This window comes from Protopterus annectens, chromosome 12.part0 (genome assembly GCF_019279795.1).
Source record: "Protopterus annectens isolate FY-2018-M chromosome 12.part0, PAN1.0, whole genome shotgun sequence".
NCBI lineage: Eukaryota > Metazoa > Chordata > Ceratodontiformes > Protopteridae > Protopterus > Protopterus annectens.
In genome coordinates this window covers 1,155,864,546-1,155,890,608 of record NC_056746.1, presented here as the reverse complement: position 1 = coordinate 1,155,890,608, position 26,063 = coordinate 1,155,864,546, and the positions used below count along the sequence as shown (strand labels likewise).

Sequence of the window (26,063 nt, the reverse complement as noted above, 5' to 3'; positions counted from 1 at the left end):
ACTATGTTTATATATTTGTTTTTATTTATTTGTAGTTTGGAAATCATAATTTCTGCTTTGTTAAATATAGGTGGTTGAAGGTTGTCTAGAGCAACATTTAGAGTGGTTTTATAGAGAACAGCAACCCCTCTCCCTTTCCTGGTAGTATGAAATAGCCTAAGTATTTTATACCCTGGAGGTAGAATTTCATTATCTGGCATAGCTGGTTTTAGCCATGTTTCAAGTCAGACAAGGTATGTCGGGGGAGTAAGTTGTCAGGAGGACATGGAGGTTGTGGACCTTATTGTTGATGTTTCTAATGTTTAAGTGGCAGGTCAATAGCGAGTGGGGAGTCTATTTAGGCTTTGTCTTATGTTTGGGCTGTTTTGATTAGAGTTAGTGTTGTCTGGGGATGGTGGGCCAAGGTTGAGGTGGATATCCCCATCAATAGTAAGGGTGTGGGGCAAACTAGCTATGAGCTTTAGAAATGTATTTATCAGTTTTTGATAGTATTTAGTTTTGGGGTTAACATATCTGGGTATAACAGGGTGGGTGTTAGCAGGGGTAAAGGAGTTGATGTCAATGGACATGAATGAGTGGGCAGAAAGGTTTGAGAGTATTGGGGTGGTACGGTAGTAAGGTGTTTGGGATGGTTAAATCTGAGAATAAAGGGTAATTAGTAAATGTAGGGTGCAGAGTAGAGGTGGTATTTTAGAAGACTTAGTAAGTATTAGAGACATAATGGGGGTGTATACTCCTGGTAGATAGGCAGCCTAGGTGTAATATAATCTTCTGTATGGTTGTTGTTATTCTCCATAAGGATCTACATACAAAATCCTACACTTTCTCTTTTCATTTCTTAAACTTCCCCATTTTTTCATCATCAGCCTTTCCATTTTGAATTATGACCTTCTAATTCTGTTATATATATGAGCCTTAATTGTGTAGCTGGAAAATATCCCTTCAAATGAGGCAATCCTCAATTACTTTTTTCTATTGAAAGGATCAACTTATCCCTCTTAATTCTTGTCCTCTTCTCCTCCCAGATAAATTGCTTCATCTCTTTATTAGTTCTCGTCCACAAGTTCTCTTCTGGTTGATAGAAATATGCCTGACCCAAATATAAAACTACAGGGACTAAAAACATTTTCACTGTTTGCATATTAGTATCCATAGCCATAAACAAGATCTTCCAGTTTCTCAGTTTTTGTACTACGTTTTGTTTATTCTCTTCCTACATATCCTTACTTACCTTAACTGAAACCTTTTTTTAATCCATACTCCTACTCTCTTTTAGGTTCCCCAATACATCCTCACTATTGCAAATCAAGTTCCAGTCCCCACCTGTTAAGTAATATTTCCTGCAGAAAGCTGATTATTTCTCCCCAAAATTTTTTACACTCCATAATAGCAGATTTTTTGTGGAATATAAATAGATGACAGTGTAATCCTCCTCCCTTGCCAGTAGCCCCTTACTACCACAATTCAACCAACGTTGTCTTTTTTTCCTCTTCTATCAATGTTGGAGCCCTTCTAGCAGTATAATTACTCCCCTTTTCCTTTATCCCTGATATTCTGCTGAATATCCATCCAGAGATTTTTTTGTTTGTCAAATTCACATTCTCATTTCTTTCCAAATGTGTCTGTAGCAGCATTGTTATTTTCACTCTACATTTATTAATATAATTCAATACTGTTTCCTTTTTGTTTATACCTGTAAGGCCATTTACCTTCCAAGATAATATGAATAGCGTAGCCATTATGATAAAAGGCTTTGTTCCCACCTGTTAATACATGACATTTTTTGAATGTGTGTTTCCAACTTTTGTGTGACATGCACACAGTAATATTTGGAGTCTGATTTTTTTATACAGTAGTTTCTTCTCATCTACATTTGAACCTATGTCACATTTTAGAAGACTTCTTTTAGTGAAAACCTTCAAACAAAATGGTTGATTTTATACTGCTCAATTCTGGATTACCTCTGTACCCTGGAATATATGATCAAAGACTCACACCCCACACAAAATCAATAGTTATAATGTATTTATGAGTAACTTGCACATTTTTGTGTGTACTGAATAAATGTCCACAGAGTCATTGCAACATTTTCAGATTAATTACACTGCAGTCAAAGTTAGCATCTAGAAAATTGTAGGAGTCCATATTAATATACTCTTTACACTGTTTTTTTAATTAAAACACAAATAGAAGGCCCAAGGAAACAAACTGCTACAGATGAAATCCAGAAGAACTTTAATCCAGAAACTTTTTGAAATAGATGAAATCCAGAAGAACTTTAATCCAGAAACTTTTTGAAATAAAAACGTGTTTAAAACTATGACAGATAAGTGCTTTCATTCACAAAATACATGAACTTCATCAGATAAACATTGCTGGAAGTACGCACACATTTTAAAACTTTTACTGTTCAATCACATGAGCGCCAAGACCCCAGGAAATGAAAAATCATCTTAAAGGAGCCACTACAAAAAAATTCACAGTGTGTAACAGTTAGTTTTATATATATATATATATATATATATATATATATATATATATATATATATATATATGTGTGTAGGAATTACCGAACACCCACAACACCGAAACCATAATGGCCGAACACACTTAACGAAAGTGCTTTTCACCGAAAAAGCACCTTCGCTAAAGTGTACAAGAAAAAAAAAAAACAAATACAATTTAAAAAAAACAAAAAACACAGAACTCATGTTTACGCAGGGGGGCAAGCCCCCATGCACCTCCATGTGGGGGACTGCACCCCCACCCCCCCTACTTTTATATTCTCACTCCGAGATCACACTTCAGTGGGGAAAAGGGAATATTCCCTTATCCCCACTGTGCCGCGAGCTCACTAACATCCATTTCCCCACGTTTTTCCCTTTTTTTTTTAGCACGTTGTCACAAAAGTGCTTTTTCGGTAAAAAGCACTTTAGCAAAAGTGTGCTCGGCTGTTTCACTTTTGGTGAAACAGTCTTTCGGTAGACTGTACGGATCCCATATATATATATATATATATATATATATATATATATATATATACACACATATATATATTTATATATATATATATATATAATAGAACAAAATGCATTCCCCATAAAATTAGAAAAATGAAGACAAAAATGTATGTAAAATATAAACCCTGTATTTTAGGGCTCATCTTTTCAGTGCTTTTAACTTAAGCAAACATGCTATTGAAACATGTTCATTGAGTCCAGACCAGTTATTGGCATTCAGATGCAAGTGCCAATATAATCCACATTTTTTCAGTAATAAGGTCCATGGACGTTCATTATTGTTAGAAGGCATTTGTTCCAAAATACAAAATTTGAATGTGCGGTGTGGGTAACATTTTATGTGTTTGTAGAGGGCATTAGTCTCTTTTCACATTCTGATTTCATATAAATGTTCATATATTCTCCTCTCAGTTTTCCTTATGTAAAGACAGGGGCAGAACATACATAGTGAACAATATACCACCTTTGTTGTACAACAATTGAATCTATTTCTTATAGGGATCAGTTGTGGGCCGGATTAGTGCTGAGTATAGAGGGGTTATAACCTCTTTTGCTCTCAAGGCGATGCCTTTACTAATCAAATGTGCTATGTAGAAAGCCTTGCTTACTGTAGTAGACACATGGTGGTCGAAGTTAAGGTCGCGATCAACTTGTGAACCCAAGTCCCTTGCCACTTCGTGGGTACTTGGGGTATTTTTGTTGATTTGATAGTGTGAAGGGGCATTTATTGTGCCAAAGGGAATGATTATTCATTTCTTTGCATTCAGTTTGAGACTGTGACTAACACACCAGTCGAAGACCCTCCTGGAGTATTCTGACATCATTTGGGGATTCAATAATTGCACCCAGTTTGCAGTTGTCTGCAAACTTGGTCAGCCACAACCCCTTAGTTTTGACCTAAACTTCTGAGAAGTGTATACCAAACAGTAGGGGGCCAAGAACTGACCCCTCTGGCACCCCACTGGTAATATGTCTGCTGGTTGATGTGGAGTCGCCTACTTTGACAGTGTGTGTCCAGTTTGTGAGACAGTTAGCAACCCATCTAACAACGAAGGGATTTACATTCAGTTTGCTAAGTTTATCAGTAATGCCTGAGTGTGGGATTGTGTCAAAAGCCTTTGCCAAGTCGAGGTATGCTATGTGCACAGATTTGTCCTCATCAATGACCCTGGTCATATTTTCAAAAAAAATCCACCAGATTTAACATGGAAGATCTGCCCTTGAAGAAGCCAAACTGGGTAGGATCCAGAGTTTGGAGGTCACCTATGTATTTATTTATGAGGTCTATAATGATACTTTCTATGGCCTTACAGGTGAGGCTGGTCAGGCTTATTGTATGTATGTATTTATTTATCTGTCTATCTATCCATTCTTTGTTGACAGGGTTAGTCCCACTAGGCTAGTAGCCTCTTTTCAGGGGAGACCAGAGGTGGAATTTATACTAGTAGGGGAAATTTGGCCAGTGCATTGAGGAACTTCCCCTTCTGTTTTCATTAGGTGCTATGGGAGTTTTTACATCCACTTGAGCTAACACCAACTCATGCAGATGGGGCCTCAGTTTAACATCTCATCTGAAAGATGACACACTCAAGAATGCAGCACCCCCTTATGCTGCACTGCAGTGTCAACAATCTGTCTACCTGGTATGGGAGTGGAACCCTCAGCCTTCTGCACCAAAGAGCAATTGTTCTACCTGTTGCACCACTGAAACTGAGATCCTTGATGCTGGAGAGAAAATTCACTGTATACAGTACATCCCCTACATTTTTTCTGCTTTGCAGCTTTTGAATCCCTCATCTTCTTAACCAAACTTGAGTGCAAACCCTTGCTGGACTGTACTCTTCTCTTCCCCCACCAGCATTATAACTCTATATTACTGTCAAAAACATTTTCGTTACTACTGTACTGTTATCACCTATGTTTCTTTCTTTTATTTGTTCTTCTGTCTTTATAAACCTTCTTCTATTACACCTCACTGTCTGATTCTCTGCATTTACCTTTTTTCTCTCAAATCCTGCTAATTTGTGCTTTCTTCTACCTCTATGCTACCTGCATCATACCCTAATGATTGTACTTGTTTTTCTCCTTTGCTCTTCCCACTATTGAACCTCACTCGTCCTTGTTACTCTGTCCTCTACTTGCTTTGTATGTTAGCCATGTGAAAATAGCCATGGCACGTTAAAACCTAATGCGCCTGGCAAATGTACATACTGTATGTAATCTTTCATTTATGCATTAAACACTTAAATGTAATTTTTTTTCTATTTCAGGAATAACATGCTGTATAGCATATTTTATTGTATTTACTAACATAATAACTGTATAATTTCTTATTGATCTTTTTTAATACTAATGTAACATGTTTTTTTTTTATCTTTTCTCCATGGGCATCCTTTAAAAAGAGTTTTTGTTTTAACCCAGTTAAACTTTCCCGTTAATCAAAATAAAAATAAATGTTTGCAGTTCAAAGCACTGGTGCTTATACATAGTCTATAAAAGCCTATTGCATTGCTATGCAATGAAAAAGGACTTTGTTACAATAGTGGATACATGGTGATTAAAGGAGAGTTCGTTGTCCACATAGGTTTTCTAGTCCGTAACTACTGGATCGATTTTCAGGGAATGTGTTATCAATGTGATAGTTGCAGGGGACATCTCAGGATACTAGGTCTCATAATGTTTATGCTTTTCATTATTCCTCTAGCAAGACTCCACATGAGAAAAATTCAGTGATAGTCAAAATCTGTAGGGGTCCCAACATTAACAACCCCTGACATTCCAGATTCCAGTTTTGGGGTTTGTAAGAAAGGAGATTTCATCTGAATCCAGAGCTCCCATTTACCCTTCCATCTCCAGCAGAGTCTGTAACAAAAGACTCCTCAGACTTTGCTTGGAGAGCAATGTTTATGTGAATAAAAGTGCAGGGTCTTTGGAAAAGAAATTACAGACAAAAACACATAAATGTTAACAAAATTTTGGCAGTTATAAATACTGTTAACACTCTCAATCATTTGTTGTCACCAGGATCATTACAGGTGTTTACAGACAACACTGCAGTGATGTGGTATATAAACAGGAGGGAACAAGGTCCTACCCACTGTGGAGACTGGATATGGTAACCTAGGATATAGTTTTTCAGCACAGTCTTCCTCCACAGGCATCTTACATACCATCAGAGCAAAATTTTGTGGCAGACAAGTTGAGCAGGACCATGATAGACCTTCACAAATGGAAAATTAATCAGGGGGGTCTTGCAGGAATTGATCCAACTGTGGGGAACACCTTAGATAGATATTTTTGTCTCCAGTCACAGTAATCAGTTGGCAAAATTCTACTCCAGAATTGCCTTCAGTTAACATCCAGGGTCATTCTGAAGATTCAGACAGGCTGTCCAAAGATCATTGTGGTGGCTCCCTTCTGGCCCAGGCAATTACCACAAGCTCCCTCACACACTGGACGTACTCACTTAAAACAGGGGTGTTTGATACTTCCCAATTCCAAACAACTGCAGCCTTTTGCCTGGTACCTGTTTTCCGAGGACATGCAGCAGGTATTAAAGGAGACAAGAAAACCTGCTTTAATGGAAAAGTTTTTTTAGTTGGTACCAAAATATGAACCAGGATCCTTTTAAGGCCAATGTTTCTGTGGTTCTACATTATTTGTGGTTTATTTGTCAGCCATATCAGCATGTCTCCCCATGAATCCCCCTCTTTCAGTGCAATCTGATGTGAAAACATTTTTTGAAAGGGGTGTTGCATACTGAGCCTTCTAGAAAACAGGTGGTTCCTTCTTCTTTTGGATTTTAATTTTGTTTGGAAAAATTAAGTGTTGCTCCACCCGAACAAGCTTATCAGGCTGGCATGAGGTTCTTAACAAGGAAGACAGTGTTACTGATTGCTGTGACTTCTGCAAGAAGAGTAACTTAAGTTGCAAGCTGTTGTGGTGGGTCAACCTTGCCTTATTTTCTACAAAAGTAGGGTTTCCTTAAGAAATAAACCTAAATTTATCCCTAAAGTGGTATCCGAATGTACCTTGAGCCAAGCTATCCATCTCCCTGTCTTCTTTCCAGAACCTAAAAATAAGGAAGAAAGGATTCTCCATATTTTGAATGTCTACATGCAACTCAGATATTACCTTTTCTTTAGGAAAGCTGATCAGTTTTTTTATTTCTTGTGAAGGTAAGAGGAAAGGACAACGTGTTTCAAAGGAGACGGTCTCTAACTGATTGTCTCATGCCTTTACCTTTTGTTATACACATCATGACAAGGCAATTCCAGGCAGGGTTAAGGCTCACTCTACTAGGACCTTAGCTTCATCAGTGGCTTTTTGGAAAGGGTTTGGATTCTAGAATAATTTCACAAGCAGTAGCTTTGTCCTCCATACATACCTTTACAAAGCACTGCCAGCATGATTCCTTCTCCAGGTCTAGGACAGGCTTTGCTAGGACAATTATCCATGGGCTGCTGGACCCTCATCCTTCCTCCTATAAGCTGTGGTAGTCTACCCATATAGCTAAGGCTAGTGCAACAGTGATCAAATGATAAACATAGTACAGTTGTGTAAATAAACTTATCTAGATGTTTGAATGATCACTGCTGCAGTAGTTGCTCCCTCCTTCTCTACCTCCACCCCACTTATTTGTGTATGTTTTTATGACAAGGCTGACTATATCTGTATATTTGTGTGTGTGTGTGTGTGTGTGTGTGTATATATATATATATATATATATATATATATATATATATATATATATATTTTTTTTTATTTTCCAAGCATTGACTGAAAGCTCTGAAGGACTTGTTGCCCAAACCACTCTTTTCTGGAAGATGTTCTTGAAGCTTTGGGATCTGGCCAGTTGTTATATTCTTAGTTAGAGATAACCCACATTGCCAAGGCTACTGCAGCAGTGATCATTCAAACACCTATAAGTTTAGGCAAGTTTGTTAGGAAAACTCACCTTCTAGCACTTCAGCTTATGCCTTCTAACAGCAGATTGAATTAGTTCCTGCTTCACATAGAATAGATGTTAACTTCCTAGGATCAGTAACCAACTTTGTTTGTGTCTTTCGGCTTTTCCCGGTTAGGGATCGCCACAGTGGAACTCCGGTCCACTAATAATTGGCAGTTGATTTTTACATACCGGCTTGCCAGGCCTGACGCACAACCTTCAACGAAGGTACGCCCATTCACGCATGTCTCCACGCCAAAGACGCTCTAGCTGAGAATCGAACTGGACAGCGTCTTACTGTGAGGCAACAATGCTACCGCAGCACCACCACCGCGGGTCTAGGGTCAGTAACCAACTCATCAGTAATTATTAATTGATGAATAAAGTTTGTTTTTCGCTTAGTAAAACATTCACCTTTAAAGAAAGAGCCATTGATGTCTACTTGTCTATATCAATAAAATTATCTGTAATCCTATATATCTTGCCTGACGTCATTCAAATATTTTAAGAAGGGAGTAATCCTTTTAGAATGTACATTAACATACTTAGCTGGATTTAACGCATAAAGACAATCCAGTCATACACAGAAAATTACTCCAACAACGTATCAGGTTTTTTTTTCTCTCTCTCTCTCTCTTTACTTTTCTCTGCTTTAAGGAAATGTCTTCAGCGTCATAATCAGCCCAGAAAGAAATAGAGCTTTTTAACAATTTCCTTATACTAGAAAGAATTAAAAAAACTTCCTTATCAACATTTTTACTTCTTCTGGCATTTCTCTTTTGCTGATTCATAAAAAAAGCATAAAAGGGTAATGATCTGATAAACATCTTGGAAGAATTTCCATATTATCCTTACAATGTAACAAGCTTTTTGAGATAAAAAAATAGTCATATCTTGAATTTTTTAAACTTTGGACTAAAATAAACAGAACCTGATAATTGTAGAGATTTATGTTTCAAAACCTCTACAAATGAATACACAGAAGCAAAATCCTCCTTCATTCTAGCATGTGCACCTCTAGAAGATCTAACTAAATCAGCATTGCAGTTACTGGTAATGATAATTCTTGATGCTTCAAGATATGCTAATCTATCTGATAAATTCTTCAAAAAATCATGATAATTACTGGAAGGAGTATAGGTTGAACCTGCTACAAAAACAAAACTATCTACCTGAAGCTTTGTCAGAAGAATTTTAGCATTCGTATCTTGAAATCTATTTATAACTTGACAGTTGTCCAAATGTAATAAAATAGCAACACATTGTGACTTATTGTCTGATAAGTTAGTAAAAACGTGTCTTACTTTGTTATCAAACGCATTTAATTTATTAGGAACTAGGTGAACTTCTTGCAAGCATAAATAACTGCCTTGCTATGCTTCAAGAATTTTAGTTTCCCCTTTTTTAAAGGATTATTAAGCCATTTAACATTGAAAGAGAGTAACTTTATTTTAATGGGTAATAAGTCTTAATAATATTATGATATGTATTCAATAAAAAAAAAAAACTTTGCCAACCTGAAGGTCTACCCTCCCCAAACCCCACCCCCTACCACAGGTGAGCAAATAAAAACATTGTAGTGTTCTAAATGATCACATAGGGAACTCCTTCACAATAAAGATACAGCAAGTCATGAATAAACAGCAGTTCATTTTGGGCATAGTCAGGGGACAAGAACTTTAGCAATAAATATTTATATTTTAGCTGAAGTATAACAAGAAAAAGAAATCTGGAGCAATGACTTCTAGCAATTATCTGTATGAAAACTAAAATGGCTAACCTACACTCCAACTTCTGAGACCACTCCACAGTAGATTCTACACTAGGCACTGCCTAACAACTACCTCTAACCACCTTAGACTTTCTTTTGTGCCTTCTTTAAATCTACACTGTATACTCAGAGTGCAGTCAAGTAAGACCACCCCAAATTTCTAGTTGATATAAACTCCATTCGCCTTTAAATTCCAGCCTCAAATCTGCCAGCGATTTCTGCATTGTGCTTAGAGTTACCCTACCCTCCAGCTTGAGCAACACAGTCAGGGAAGTGCACCCACTGACCTGTTTAGCCATCAGCAAACAGTGATCAGTGCTGGACAACTCAGGGATGAGGCTAGCCTCCTCATTCTCCTGCTGACCATTGTTTATATCTATAAACATAAATGTTTTGTTTGCATAGTGTTCCCTAATCCTGTGCTCTATTATTCCTGTTTGTTTCAAGATGAAAAGTAAATCACATTTGAACCAGCAGCATCACACTACAGAAACTGTATTTTGATCATGAAAAATAAGAAAAAAGCAATATTTCCTTTTTCTTTGATCTGCAAAAATACAACCTAAAATTCTGTTTTCAAATGCTGCATTGTAGAAATGCAAAAAAATAAGACACACACACACACACACACACACACACACACACACACACACACACACACACACACACACACACAAATAATGGAGGACTAAGAACCTCAGAGTTTTATACCAGCATATTGTTAGTAGCAACAAATCAGATATTTAAAAAAAAGCTGAAGTTGAACCTGCATTGATTTGTTAAATAATTAGTGTTGATGGAAAAGGATGGTGTTTCATTAGTACACTCAAAAAGGGCTTTATTTGGGGCATGGTAGTGTATCTAATCTCATACTGAAGCGCCCTAAGTGTCAATAATTAGCTGTATATGTATTTTATATAAAATCCAGAGTCCTTTGTTTCATGTTTTTATATTTTGTAATATCTTGTTTGAACATCAAAGGTTACAAAAGTTAAGCATTCCAATCCTTAAAGACCATTTCAGGCCTTCCGTCAGCTGTTAGATGGTTCTAAACCCATCTTCTGTTATATCAGGTCATAGCATTGCTAGCAGGTAAAAGTTACATGACCACATAATTTGACTAAGCGAAGCCCCCCCCATCAGATAGTGGTACTTGATCATGTTTCATGCTTTTCTTTTCAGATAAACATGTCATAATCAATTCATGTATAAACTGTGCAAGTGAGTCATCTCCTCGCAATTTCCCAAAGACCATATCTGCCCTTCATAATCCTTCTGTGAATGGAGAACTTCCTTGAGTAATTTCTGATCCTGACGCAGTTGTTTCATCCATTTTGGCTTGGTGGAGCTTGTTGAGAGGAGCAGTCTGTTTCCCTGAAGTGATAATTAAAGAAGTGAATCGCAGCCACATCGTTTCTAATTTTGCTGTTTCTCCAGTGACAGTAACTTTGAATGTTCTTCATGTTTCACTGTTGCAGTCATTACATTTGGGTAATCTGCTTGCAGGTTGCCCTCAGTCGGCCTGATAAAATCTTGGGTCCTACGTCGGTTGCTGTCCCTTCTTCCATGACGTCAGGTCATCAGGGGTATAAAACATGCAGCCGACGCCATTACATCAGTCTTTCTTGCCGTGGGGTACCCAAAGCAGAAGCAGTTCGCAAGTGCCTGTTGCCCGACTCCTGAAATTTTCATTTTCAAGTTTCAGAACCGAAGTCTTCAACTAAAGCTAAGTACCCCGTTGGGGAAACTTTTTCTTGCTCCTTACCGATGTCAGTAAAAGTTAATAATTGCATTACTTGTGGAATGCAAATACCTCATAAAGATTTTCATTCATACCTGTATTCTTTGCCTAGGCCCTGACCACGACGTACCTTGCTGTCGGTTTTGTGCTTTATTTAATCAGTGCACTATCCTTCATCGGTATATTTTTGCCTCTAAATATTTCAGTTCTCGGTTTAATTATACAGAAATGTCGTCGGTTAGCCATCCGACTACCGGGATTCTGAAAAAATGCAAAGATAAAGACATAGACAGGCCGCCGAGGTCCAAAACTGCCGACGACACTTCTCCTAAGCCAGTCAACAGTTTGCCAGTACTCAGTGAGGTGCTTTTGCAGCCCCTGATACTCACTACTTCTGATTTACAGGCCTCTACTGAGACCCATTCGGAGTTCGGTATGCCACGAGATGCTTCAACTATGGAACCCGCGGATGTCTCTACCTTGGATGGGTCCGGAGCCACTGTGCAGGCGCTGGCTTCTGAGGATGTATTCAGGCCTACAGACTTACATATTAAATCAATGCCTCCTTCATTACTTAGGCCTAAATCTCGATCCATGTCTAAAAAAACTGACACCCAGGCCACATGCTCAGGCCTCTATGCCTAAAAAAACAAATGATAAGAATGGCTGAAGATCCAATAACTCTAATCAGGGGTAGAAAACAGTGTCTCAAATGAACCAACTTGACTACAACAGAGAATAGAAGCACTAGGAGCCACGAGCCACAGGAACAGACTTTATTAAATCCAATAGCACTAAAATCCACCAAGAAACGCTGAACTACTTCTCCGCGTTTTTCATCGTGACTTCTCCAAAGTACTACTAAAAGTCAAACAGGACAAACCAAGGATGATTTTGATTGCTCCAGACTGGCCTCGCCAACACTGGTATCCCCTCCTGCGCAGTGTGTCACTGTTATCTCCATGGCACCTGCCTCAGACTCCTTCCCTGCTGTCTCAGCAGGAGAACCAGATTCTGCACCCTCAGCTACCAACACTGAACCTTGCAGCCTGGCTAATTACTTAATCTCTCCTTTACCATCCCTCAGCAAACCTGTGATGGATATCATTTTAGAGGCAAGGAGGCCTAGTACTAGAACATCTTATGCTGAAAAATGGAAAATATTATGTGCCTGGAACCAGTCTCAAGGGATGAGCACAGCAGCACCCAATTTACTTCAGATTTTACAATACTTAACTGAGATACTTCACAAGGGCCTGTCTTTTTCCTCTGTTAAAATCCACGCCTCAGCCATTTCAGCTCATTATAACACAGAACCTCCCCTCTTCTCTCATCCACTGTTCAAGCAGTTCCTCAGAGGGGCCAAAAATATGAGAACACCCAGGAGAGCTCCAACCCCAGCCTGGGACCTTAACTTTGTCTTGGAGAAACTCACTCTACCTCCTTTTGAGCCAGCTGCTACTGCAGACTTAAAATTTCTTTCTTGGAAAACAGCTTTCCTTTTAGCAATCACTTCAGCTAGAAGGGTATCTGAATTACAGGTCCTTATGGCAGTAGAGCCTTTCATCAACTTTCATGCGGACAAGGTGTCACTCAGAACCAATCCATCCTTCATGCCCAAGGTGGTATCCAGTGTGGCACTTAATCAGTCCATTCATTTGCCAACCTTATTTCCCAATCCACAGAATAAAGGGGAATGGATACTGCATTCCTTAGATGTGCACAGACAACTTAGATTCTACTTGGCAAGACTAAGCCTCAAACGAAATCTGAACAACTTTTGGTATTGACCTAGAGGAGTATACAGAATCTGTAATGGCCTGTATTTCAAAATGTGTTGATGACGTAACAGTCATCAAATGTATCACCTACATCGTCAAATGTATCACCATGCACACTAATCAGAAACCCTGTCTATCTGGTGAAGTATATGAGCTGCATTTAAATCAAAAGACAAGAATGCCCTAAGAGAGGCCAGAGCAAATCTAAGTAGAGGTATAAAGGAGGATAAGAGGACCTCCGGACGTAAAATTCAGGGACATTTCTTTGACCAGAGTAACTCCAGACGTCTCTGGCAAGGCATTCAAGCCATAACTGACTACAGGCCTGCATCCTCCCCATGTGATGATAACATAGAATTTTTGAATAAGCTGCACACCTACTTCAGCAGATTTAATATGGACAACAACACCATGCCCACTGTGCCAAATAAGCTCCCTGTCGAACAGTGTGAGTAGATGCTTTGTCTAAGAACATATGATGTTCTGAAGACCCTGAGGTGAGTAAACCCAGGAAAAGCAGCTGGTCCTGATAATATTATGGGAAGGGTTCTAAGAGACTGTGCTACCCAACTGCCACTGTACTAACAGATGTATTCAACTCATCCCTGCAGCTGGGTCTGTATTAGGTAATCGAACTTTCAAATGTTCGACTGTCATATGGTCAACGCCATACCATCAAACTAGTTCGAAAATCTAATAAAAAAAATAAACTACACAAATAACCTACCTGAACATTTTAAGCAGGGGGGGCAAGACCCCCTGCACGCCCCACACCCCCCGCTCCTTAAATATACCAAATCCGAGATCACACTACAGTGCAGAAAAGGGAAATATTCCCATTCCACGCTGTACGGAGATCTCCATTAAAACATTCAAACTTTCAAAAATTCGATCATATGATGTCGACCATATGACAGTCGAACTTTTGAAAGTTTGATTATCTAATATAGACCCCCTACAACTAGCCATTGTACCCAGTTGCTTCAAAAATACGACAATCATTCCCTTACCCAAAAAATCCCAACTGATAAGCCTAAATGATTACTGGCCAGTTGCTCTTACATCAGCAGTAATGAAGTGTTTTGAGATATCTCTTCAAGCCTACCTGCAACACTGGACACATTACAGTTTGCTTATAGATGTAACCGTTGCATGGCTGATGCAGTAGCTATAGCACTTCATGAATCCTTGGCACATCTAGAGAACAAAAATTGCTATGTCAGAATGCTGTTCGTCGATTTTAGTTCCGCTTTTCACACTGTCATCCCCCAGAATATGATATCGAAGCTGATCTAGCTGGGCATCAGCATCCCCTTATATAACTGGATAATGGACTTTCTCATCAACAGACCCCAAAAAGTATGTGTGGAAAATAACAGTTCAATCCGTATTACATTGAGCATTGGTGTCCCTCAGGACTGTGTTCTGAGTCCTCTGTTGTTCACCTTGTTGGCACACGAGTCATGAATCCAGCAAAATCATCAAGTTTGCGGATGGTACCACTGTCGTAGGTCTTTTCAGAAATGGTGAGGAAACTGCCTACAGGGATAAAGTGGAGCATCTGATAGGCTGGTGCAACAGCAACAATCTGCCTTTAAATGTAAGCAAGACCAAAGAATTAATAGTGGACTTCAAGAGGACTCAGGAAATACATCAACCACTGGAAATTAAGGGTGGAAAGAGCCAGAAACACCAAGTTCCTGGGGGATGCACATCTCAGATGACCTATCCAGTCAACTCATTAGCCACACAGTGAAGAAGGCACAACAACTTCTATACTTCCTACGGAAACTGAGGAAGGCAAACATGTCTCAGTCCATCCTCAAAGTCTTCTACAGGGGGACTATTGAGAGTATCCTCTCAAATAACATCATAGTTTGATATGGGAACTGCAAAGCATCTGACCGCAAGGCTCTCCTGATGGTAGTGAGGACAGTGGAAAAAGTCAATGGTTCTTTGGATGATCTGCACAAGACTCAGTGTGTGGGAAGGGCTAGGAAGATAATTAATGATCTCACTCACCCTGCCCATGGCATGTACTTACGCCTTTCCTCGGGCAGGTGGTATCGCAGCTTACACTGCAAAACATTTAGCCCGAACAGGAACTTCTTCCATCTATCCATAAAGCTGCTAAATTTGAATGCCAGGCATGACAGCAAATAAATAGATCAATATGCCACTTGCTATGAAGTATCAGCAATAGTAATCACTGTGGCAAATTGCTTCAGTAACTGGTAGAGTTAGCCTGATTTCTTATGCTATTACTTCCTAAATGTGCAATAGTCGGGAGTGAGTCACTGCATCATACATGTGCAATACAAACATCAGAATATATCATACTATAATTGATGAAGTAGACTTGAGAAGTCTGAAAGTATTCCAAAAAAACTCGTGCAAGCAGCGACTTATAAAATCCACTTATTTAATGCAATAACATAACGAACGAAACACAAAAATAAAAATAAATCACAGAACTAGTTGAGCGCTTTTACCCGTGTATAGTACAGGCTTCATCAGAACTAAAAGCCATTTTGAATTACAAACCATATATATAAAATCTTTGGCACCAAAAATTTAAAAGGTATTTTAAGCTGTACATACTCTTTTACCACAATGTAGTCAATTCACACAAATCTTAATTACACTAATATATCTTAAAAAACAGCTACTTCATATCTGAATATGTTAAGAATGTATAATAAGAAAATATACAATAAATAATCCAATTACTATGTTGTGCGAAATATATATAGTTTTGTTGGGCATATTCCTGCAAAAAAGGAATGCAAAAAATTTATAAATTACATAATAATTAATAACTCAATCTGTGCAATAGTGGCTTCATAGTCATACTACCATTCAAACCTGGGGCGGATGCAGCATGCACATCTCGCGAGTAGCCGGTTCAGGACTTTCCCTAAGGAAGCATGCCTGGATAAGGCTATGTTATTTTGCGGAACCCTTTAAGGCGTCATTCATGAATGCCCCTTAAGATGGCTCCTTCCTTTTTGTGCCATCAGTTTGAGATACACTCACCCACAGTGAAAAGGACGGGAAGACCCTTTCTACCGTTGGAATCAAATTTTCTTACTTAATCCAGTTATCACACTCTCTGGGCATCACCATAAACATGAGCAAATCCAACCTGACTCCGATACAGAACCTGGAATTTATAAGTATGCAGTTCATCACAAGGGATCAGGGAGCTTCTCGTCCTTTACTCCCAGTAGCCACTCTTGAGAAATCAGGTACAGGAATTGTTAGCCCAATAGGTCCCCCCTGCTTGATTGCTCTTGCAGACCCTAAGATCAATGTCAGCAGCTATTCTGTTAGTTCCACTAGCCAGATTTTTCATGCAGGTTCTCCAGTGGACATTAGCGACACAATGTTCCATCCTCTTTCAGCTGTTGTCCCTTCACATCAGGTTGACTACCATTTGCAAACATCACCTCAGTTGGTGGATACAGTCAGACAACCTCATTCTAAACACTGTTTTTGAACAACCCCCCCCCCCCATTAGCCACTGTGACCACAGACGCTTCCCAATTCCGGTGGGGGGGGGCATTGCAATGGGAAGATGGCCCAAGGCACATGGTCCCCTACCGAGACCAGGTTGCATATCAGTGTCCTAGAGGTGAGAGCAGTCCTCCTAACATTGTAACCCTTTCAGAACATTCTCCCTTTGGGGACTATTACAGTACACACTGAGAACATGTCTGTTGTCTGGTACATCAACAAACAAGGAGGAACCCGTTCTTACCCCTTGTGGAGGGAGGCCATGTGGGTGTGGGAGTGGGTGATATCTTCAGACCGCCTTCTAGTTGCAATGCATATCTTGGGAAAAACAACGATTTAGTGGACAGACTCAGCAGATAGCTCCTGATTCTGCATGAGTGGTCCCTCAATCAATCAGTGGTGGACAGTATCTTCAGCTGTTGGGGTCAACCTTGCTGCGACCTCTTTGCCTCTCCCTTCAACAACAAATGCAGCAAGTTGTTCACTCTGGTGATGCTCTAGTCCACAATTGGCCCCCAGGGTCTTCTGTATAGTTACCCTCCTCTTCCACTCATTTCGAAATTTCTTCAGAAGGCAAGCAGGTTGAAGAACTCAGTCATCCTCATTGCCCCCTTATTACCTCGTCAGGTGTGGTACCCCTTTGTGTGGTCTCATCTGAAATATCCACCTTGGATACTGGAGCCAAGTCAGGACTTCCTTTCACATTTGTCAGGAATGGAACATCTGAATCTCAAAATGACCCCTTGGTTTCTCCACTTCCAACTCTATTGAGGCAGTCCAGGCTTAAGACCTGGTCCGAAAAATTCTTCTATCTTCGCAAAAAGCTTCCACCAAAAATGTCTGCACCAGTAAGTGGAAGAGATTTGTTATTTGAGCCACAAGCAGAAACACTGATCCTTTTTCAGCACCAGTTCCAGACATTTTGTTATTTCTTAGCACCCTTTTTGAGAAAGGTACTAACATCTCAACTTTCAAACTCAAATTAGCTGCTATTTCCAGTTTTCATGCTGCAAGTCAATCCTGTTCTCTGTTCATTTTTAGGCTATGCAAATCTTTCATGAAAGGTGTTTTCTTATTAAGGCCTCCAATCAAATCAAGGACCCATCTCCTGCTTAGGACCTCACTCTTGTGTTGCAGGCTTTGACCTAGGGACCCTTTGAACCAGCAGCAAGTTCCAAACTGAAGTTTCTGTAATGGAAGACAGTCCTTTTGGTGGCTATAACTTCCACTAAGAGGATTTCTGAACTACAGGCCTTATCCTCCAGACCTCCTTACATACTTTTTCATAAATATAGTGTGTCCTTATGCAGCAATCCTTCCTTTATGCCCATAGTAGCTACCGAGGAGCAATATCAGTCAATCCATCCAATTACCAGTGTTCTTTCCAGATTTCTCTAATAAAGGGGGAGTATGTTCTCCATCTTCTAGATGTTCATGGACACCTCCAATTTTACCTGCACAGGACCAAACAACACAGGAATTCTGATCAGCTCTTTGTAGCTTTCTCATCTAATAGACTTAGATAAGCGGTGTCTAAAATTACCTTGGCAAAATGGATATCTGGCTGCATTTCGTACATTTACTCTTCCAAATGATTGGAATTACCTAGACCTCCCAGAGAACATTCCACCAGAGCTATGGCTACTTCTACAGCTTTCTATTCTAGAACTTCAATTGATGATATTTGTGCAACAGCGACATGGTGTAACAGTCACACCTTTGTATCTCGCTGCAAGTTGGATATCATATCCAGGAGCAGGGCCTCCTTTAGTTCGATGGTGCTCCAGCATATTCTTCCATGAGGGCCACCCAGGATCTACATATCTGGGAACTTTGACCCTATCATAAGGAGGAATGAAGAAGACAATGTCAGATTAAAATGTTATATCTTACCATAACTTGGCATCTGTGTTGTCTTCCTTCATTCCTCCTCACTTTCCCACCCAGCCACCACCCCCTTGCCTCTTTCCTTTTGGAGGAACCTGGATTATAAAGGGACTCCTATGTCTCATGTCTGAGCCTCATCTGCTGTTCCTTTGCTGAGCAAACCTGATCTGAGGTACTTGGGTGAATGTAGTGCATGATGAGTAAGAGAGAGGAGCTTGAGAGTCAGATCCAAGTATGTAGAATGTGGCCGAGCCAGATCCAAAGGTCGGATCTGAGACCTATCGTGAGAAGGAATGAAGTAAGTCAACACAGATGCGAAGTTATGGTAAGACATAACCTTTTAACATATGTATACACACACGCCCACACACACACACACACACACACACACACATACACACGCACACACATAACCAAGACACAGTTTTAGTACAATTGCTGATAATCTCCCACATTTCTTGTAAACATACCAAGGCTTGCTTTAATTTATTGTTATTTCTGTAGAGTTTAATTATCTAAAATCAAACTCTTAAGTAAATATTTAGATCTGAAGTAGTTAACTTCATTTTTTTCTGCAACCTGTGGGTATTCGGATCCATATCGTATCCGAGCCGGCAACTTTTCAAGCATCTGCTCCGAGCTCCAAGCTCCTCCTCCTACCCATAACCCATCACCATCTCCTACCTTCCCTCAGATCTCATTTGCATCTTCGTGCATCAGCATCGTGATCTCTGTAGCTCCAAGTGGTGGGTTATTAGTAAGTGACTTTTTGATCTTTTTTTCTACAGATAGTGAGAGTGTGTTGTCTTTAGTTCCCCATTCCTCCCCCAGTCGCTGTTCGTCGGTTATAAAAAAAAAAAAAAGTTTGTTTGCTGTAAAGTTGTTTTGTACAGGCCCTCTCTACCCCTTAGGTGTGCGTGTTTAGAGTGTCAGTCTTAAGTGGGTTGGCTGTGTGTGTGTTCTTAGTATGGCTGATAAGCCAAAACCTACTTTCAAGAAATGCACAGAGTGTGGCCATAAGCTTTTACCAGCCGATGGTCACACTCTGTGTGTTGTTTGCCTCTGTGTTCACCATCTATCTGTTCCGTGCGGCATGTGCGCCAGATTTAACCCCAGGGCCTTGAAAGAAAGGAAGGCCAAACTGGTTGCGAAGGGCCTTCTACCTGTTTCCTCTCTGGACTCCTCGGCCTCGGCAAATCCAGCAGTTGCTCAACCTCCCCCTCAGGCCGGGACTCACCCTCCCACTAGACCTGTTGAAGGGGAGGCCAAAGGAAACGACAGGAAAAACAAGGGCAGAGACAAGTGGGAGGATAGGCCCCGTAAGCGGTCTCCAGAGTGGGAGCCCTTCCCTAGCCCACCTTCTAAAGTGTCTAGACCTACATCTCCTTGGCTCCCCGGAGCCGACGGAGCCCTTGAATCCGAGGCCTTCATCTAGGTCGTCGCAACGACCAGTCAGATCCGAGTCGGTCGCCTCCTCACACTTGACTCGGAGTCTATCGGAATTGGATATGGACAGGATGATGAGGAGATTTATTTGGACCCAAATCCAGATGGGAGTCTTGCCAGGCCCCTCTTCCTCTGGAGGGGGGACCTGTATGCCCTTCTTTCATCCAATTTCTCCTTCCCCGATCCGGCCTGCGGTTTCGGGGTTTATGGATCCAAGGATCCTCAGAGCCGGGGTTTGGCTCCAACGGTTCCTCCAACCTCGACTCCGGCGATCACCTTGAGTTCCTCGGATCTGAGGGAATGGAGGTTTCTTTGGCTCTGACTTTGTCAGATCCGAGCCATTCCATCGGAGCTCCGGCTACTCCTGCCTCGGCCCCGATCCTCACGGCGGACCTGGGGAGAGCTTCCTCCTTGTTGGGTGCTAAGGAGGTACATTCTCCATCGGCGTTCGACATGGTGGAGAGGGTTCTCTCCCAAGGATCGAGACCCCAGCCTATTTCCTTGGATTCCACCCAGTCTCCCCTGGATTCGGTTACTACTCCCTTCAGCTTGTCCCAGGGACAGCCCGTGCTATAGGACCCCCAGGCGGTTCCCCTGGAGGAACCCCCCGTGGCTCACAAGCCCTCTTCAGAGAGTCCCACTGAAGAGAGTCCCAGTAAGAACACGTGTAAAAAGAGGCACCTGGACTCCCCCGAGTCCTTGACAGAAGACACTGATTTAGATGAAGGAGAAGGTTCCCCCACGTCACCTCCCGAGGATGTTTCCTTTGGAGACATCATGGATATCCTCCGCCAGAGGGTAGGTTGGTCAGCCCAAAACCTTCTACGGGTGAGTCAGTGTTCCTGCAGGCTTTTGGCATGGGCCCATCTACGTCCTGGATGTCCCCTCCTGTGGATCCTTTAGTGGATCTTATCACTATGCGGGCATAGAAGGAGCCTGACACCATAGAGCTGATACCAAAACTCCCGGACAGGATTCTCTCTCCACCCTCAGACAGATAGGCCTGGTACAAAGTATCCCCGGTGGATGCTATGGTGGTTGCAGCAGCCACCAAGAGGGAACTGGCACAGGAGAGTTCCTTGGTCCACCATCCGGACAAGGAGTCCAGGGCAGTAGGTCGATTTGGGAAGTGAGTGGTTTCTTCAGCAACGTTTTCCATCCGGGTACTGAGCTATTTGGCACACGTTATTTGACTGCAGCGAGACCTAGTCAAAGAGTTCGCTGAGTCGCCCCCAGAGTCTTTGTCGCCGGAGGACAAGCGTTTGTTCTCCGTGAAAATGTCGACTTTAAAATCAGTATCGAACACATCTATGCATCTCCTTTCCTATGCTACGGAAGGAGCGGCTAGGGTGACTGGCACCGGCGTGGCTATGAGGCTTGGCTCAGACTGTGTCAATTCACGGATCCCTTCAAGGCGTCTTTCACAAATGCTCCATTCGATGGTTCTTCCCTTTTTGGGAAGACAGTATGTAACACTCTGGTCCAAAGCGAAAAGGACAGGAAGACTTTATCTGCCGTCGGAGTCCGCTTCCCTAGCCCTTAAAGATCCTTTTCTAGGAATCAGAGAGGGCAAAAGAAGATGTTGTTCTGAAAATCACAGTTTTCCCGGAAGTCTCAGGACAACTCGTCCCCTAGAGGCAGAGGGGGACAGGACAGATGCTGCCCCAGAGGCAGAGGGGGGGCCAAGGAACTTTGGGTCTAGGGAGAACTTGTCGGACAGACTCATGCAGCAGCCTTGAGGGGTTGCCCGACTGTCCTACTCTGGAGACAGTTGGGGGAAGGTTATCATTGCACCCAACGGCTTGGGAGTCCATAATTGCAGATCATTGGGTGCTTCAAATAATATCCAGAGGCTACACCATCCCGTGTGTTACCCCTCCAGTCCAACCAAAACACCTCCCATATGTCACACCCGCTCAAAGGGAGGCGGTAGCACTAGAGATTTCCAAGCTGCTTCGCAAACGAGCCATCAAACCGGTCCCCCCAGATCAGTCCGGATCAGGCGTTTACTCCAGGTTCTTTTTAGTGCCAAAAAAGATGGGGGACCTCAGGCCCATCTTGGACCTGTCAGCTTTGAACCTGGCATAAGCCAAGCAGAAATTCCGGATAGTCACCCTACAGTCCATTCTACCTTACCTTCGAGAATGCGACTGGATGTGCTCAATAGACCTCCAGGACACTTACTACCACATCAAGATTCGCAGAATCTCCAGGAGATTCCTTTGCTTCCGGCTGGGAGCCAATCATTTCCAGTTCAGAGCCCTACCCTTCGGTCTCACCACAGCCCCCAGGGTGTTTACCAAGGTAATGGCAGTCATAGTGGCTCACCTGAGGCTTCAGGGAATTCAGGTATTCTCTTACCTAGACAATTGGCTCCTCGCTGCTTCCACCAAGCGTCTTCTTTGCATAGCCAGCGACTCCTTCCTTCATCTTGCAGACCGGCTAGGGATCACTATCAATGTTTCCAAGTCCCTCTTGAACCCGGTGCAGATCTTGGACTTTATTGGGGCATGGCTGGACACCCTTCAATTGAAAGTCTTCCTATCTCCAGGCAGGGTCCAGAGCCTACGGGCCCATATATCAGTGGTTCTTGGCCCCAGGCTACCAAAGGTGAGTGACGTTCTCCGAGCCCTAGGCTCTATGGTGGCAGCAATCTCGATCCTCCCCTGTACGCATCTTCACATGCGTGTTCTTCAGTGGACTCTGGCCATACAGTGGTCTTGGCTGGATCTCCCCATGGATTCAAATCAGCAAAGGCTGCAGGGCGTCGCTTCTCTGGTGGCTCCAATCACCAGAGATCTTAGCGGGACGCCCATTTGTTTCACCCACAGCCCAAGCCACAGTGACCACGGACGCCTCCCAGCTCGGGTGGGGGGGCATTATCTGGGGAGGACGGTCCAAGGCACATGGTCCCACATCGAGACCAGATTGCATATCAACATTCTGGAGATGAGAGCAGTGCTTTTAGCGTTGTAAGCCTTTCGCTCTGTCCTTCCTCCGGGGACTATTGCAATTCAGTCAGACAACATGTCTGTTGTCTGGTACATCAACAAACAGGGAGGAACCAGATCTTACCCTCTGTGTCACGAGGCCATGAGAGTGTAGGAGTGGGCGATCTCCACCAGTTGATTTTTTGATTGCAACGCACATCCTGGGACGCTCCAACATTTTAGCGGACAGACTGAGTCGGGCTATTCTAATGCCATACAAGTGGTCTCTGAAACAATCAATAGCAGAGGAGATCTTCCTTGCGTGGGGTCAGCCTTGCTGCAATCTCTTCGTATCTCCTTCCAATGCGAAGTGCAGTGAGTTCTTCGCTCTGATCCCCTCACTAGGGGATCCCCCCAGAGACGCGCTAGTCCATGCTGGGCCTCCTGGGTTACTGTATGATTATCCCTTGTTACCTCTCATTCCGAAGTTTCTTCAGAAAGCTTGCCGACTGGGGTGCAAAGTGATCCTCATTGCCCCATTCTGGCCTCGTCAGGAGTGATTCCTCTTCCTTTGGTCCCATATTCTAGCTCCTCCTTGGATTCTGGATCCCTGCCCAGATCTAATTTCCCATCCTTCGGGCACTTGTCCGCCCAACCTGGACAGCCTCAAGCTGACGGCTTGGTTGCTCCAGTTCCCTTGATTGCCAGGACTCCCGGTCTTTCATCATCAGTAAAAACTATTCTGGTGGTGTCCTAAAAGGCCTCCACTAGGAAGGTTTACCGCAGTAAATGGAAACAATTCTCTATCTGGGCTTCTCAGAGGAACCTGGATCCCTTTACAACCCCTGTTCCTGCAGTGTTGGATTTCTTAGCCAATATTTTTCAACAAGGGGCTTGTTCCTCCACGGTGAAAGTGCAACTGGCAGCTATCTCGGTTTCCATGTTGGCAAAAACGTGAATGCCCTAGCCTCTTCTAGACTGTGTAAGGCCTTTCTTAAAGGCGCCTTTCTTTTGCGTCCTCCAATTATGGACTCTGTTCCTCCTTGGGACCTTACCGTGGTTCTGCAGGCTTTAATTGCTCCCCCCTTTGAACCTGCAACATCAGTAGATTGGAAGTTCTTATCCTGGAAGACAGCCTTCTTAGTGGCCATTACGTCGGCTAGGAGGGTTTCTGAGATTCAAGCTTTGTCTGCCGTGCCTCCTTATTTGATCTTCCATAAAGACAGAGTTTCTCTCCGCACGAACCCTTCCTTCTTACCAAAAGTAGCTTCTGAGTCAAACATTAATCAAACAATTAACCTGCCTGTTTTCTTTCCAAATTTTCAGAACAAGGGTGAATATAAGCTGCATTTGCTAGATGCTCATAGACAGCTTCATTTTTATTTACACAGAACAAAGCCCTTCCGTAAGTCTGACCAATTATTTGTGTCCTTTTCTAAACCATTTCCTAGCAAAGCCATCTCCAAGGTTTCCTTAGCTAGATGGATTACACAATGTATTTTACAAATTTATAAAGACAAAGGTCTGTCCCCGCCTGGTCCTGTTAAAGCTCATTCTACCAGATCTTTGGCGACTTCTGCTGCATTTTGGTCTAGGGTTCTACTGGGTGAAATTTGTGCGGCAGCAACCTGGGCAAAGTCACATACCTTCATTTCCCATTATAAACTGGATTTGATTTCCAGAGGGAGAGCATCCTTCGGCTCTGCGGTGCTCAGGAATATCCTTCCATGAGGACCTCCCAGGAGTTTAAGTAGCTGGGGACTCTGTCCCACAGGTTGCAGATAAAATGAAGTTAACTACTGCAGATAAAAAAGTTATGTACTCACCATAACGTTCCATCTGAGTAGTTACACTTCATTTTTCTGCAACCGTCCCACCCTCCTTCCACCGAACCTGTTCAAGGTTTATTATATAGTTGAGTTGCTAATTGGTTGTGTAATGGCAAACGAGATCTGAGGGAAGGTAGGAGATGATGATGGGTTATGGGTACGGAAGAGGAGCTTGGAGCTCGGAGCAGATGCTTGAAAAGTTGCCGGCTCAGATCAGATAGGGATCCGAATACCCACAGGTTGCAGAAAAATGAAGTATGACTACTCAAATGGAACGTTATGGTGAGTACATAACTTCTTTTTTATTCTACATAATTTCTTATTTTAAACTATGAATTATTATCTTTAGCATTTCTCATATGCTTATTTACTGTTTTTCATCATTTAGTGAGTTGAAATATTGACTTGTTAACTGTGTTGTGTTATGTTATTTTAGGTTGTAAAAGAGATAAAGACGGTTATTACTGGATCACAGGAAGAGTCGATGACATGCTAAATGTATCAGGTGTGAATTTATTAAAGAATATACGATTGATATTTTTTGTATTTGTTATACCTTATAATGTGTGATAGGAGCTATTCTCTAATGATGCAGCATTTTTCATGATACCATCGTGACATCCATTTCATGTGAAGGGCATAAACTATGCATATGTGGGTAGAGGCTCAGAAATCTTACTGTCCTTCTTGCATTTAAATCGGTGTGTATGAAGATTGTAGTGGGGTTGTACCAAGCAGTAAATATCAACCTGACAGCCAGCAGTGGATTAAATTCCCTCTTGTACATTTAAGGGGGGGGGTTATGACTTACAGTTCTCATTGAAAGACTGGTGCAACTTTTAAAGAGATTCAGATATCCAGGAAAGAAAATCTTAATGCCTTAAATCCTTTGATAGCACCTAGAAGTGCTAAGCTGTGCTTCAGAGACCCATCTGAGGCCATGGATCAAGACCAGTGTAGATGCAGCACTGGAAGAGATAGTTTGGTAGAGTGCTTTCATCTAATCACCCAATCCTTTTGGTAATCTCCCTTGTAAGCCTTTTGATCTGTGCAAATAGTCATACAAAAGGCATAATTGGACATGCACCTTTTGCTTTACATTCATGTTCATGAGTGCACATACGACTCTATAAGGATGGGACCTCATGTCCACCCAGTAACTGACATATCACACAGCCTTGACTGACTTATTCC

At 41.9% G+C, this 26,063-nt stretch overlaps 1 protein-coding gene across 2 annotated transcripts in view; it reads left to right on the top strand.

Annotated features, from left to right (window-relative positions):
* ACSS2 (acyl-CoA synthetase short chain family member 2) overlaps positions 1–26,063 on the top strand; it is an 822,457-nt gene that overhangs the window by 685,218 nt on the left and 111,176 nt on the right. For both annotated transcript variants that reach the window (XM_044090187.1, XR_006367143.1), the window contains exon 15: positions 25,306–25,374. In XM_044090187.1, the coding sequence (XP_043946122.1) occupies positions 25,306–25,374 (69 nt within the window). The remainder of the gene's footprint in view (positions 1–25,305; positions 25,375–26,063) is intronic.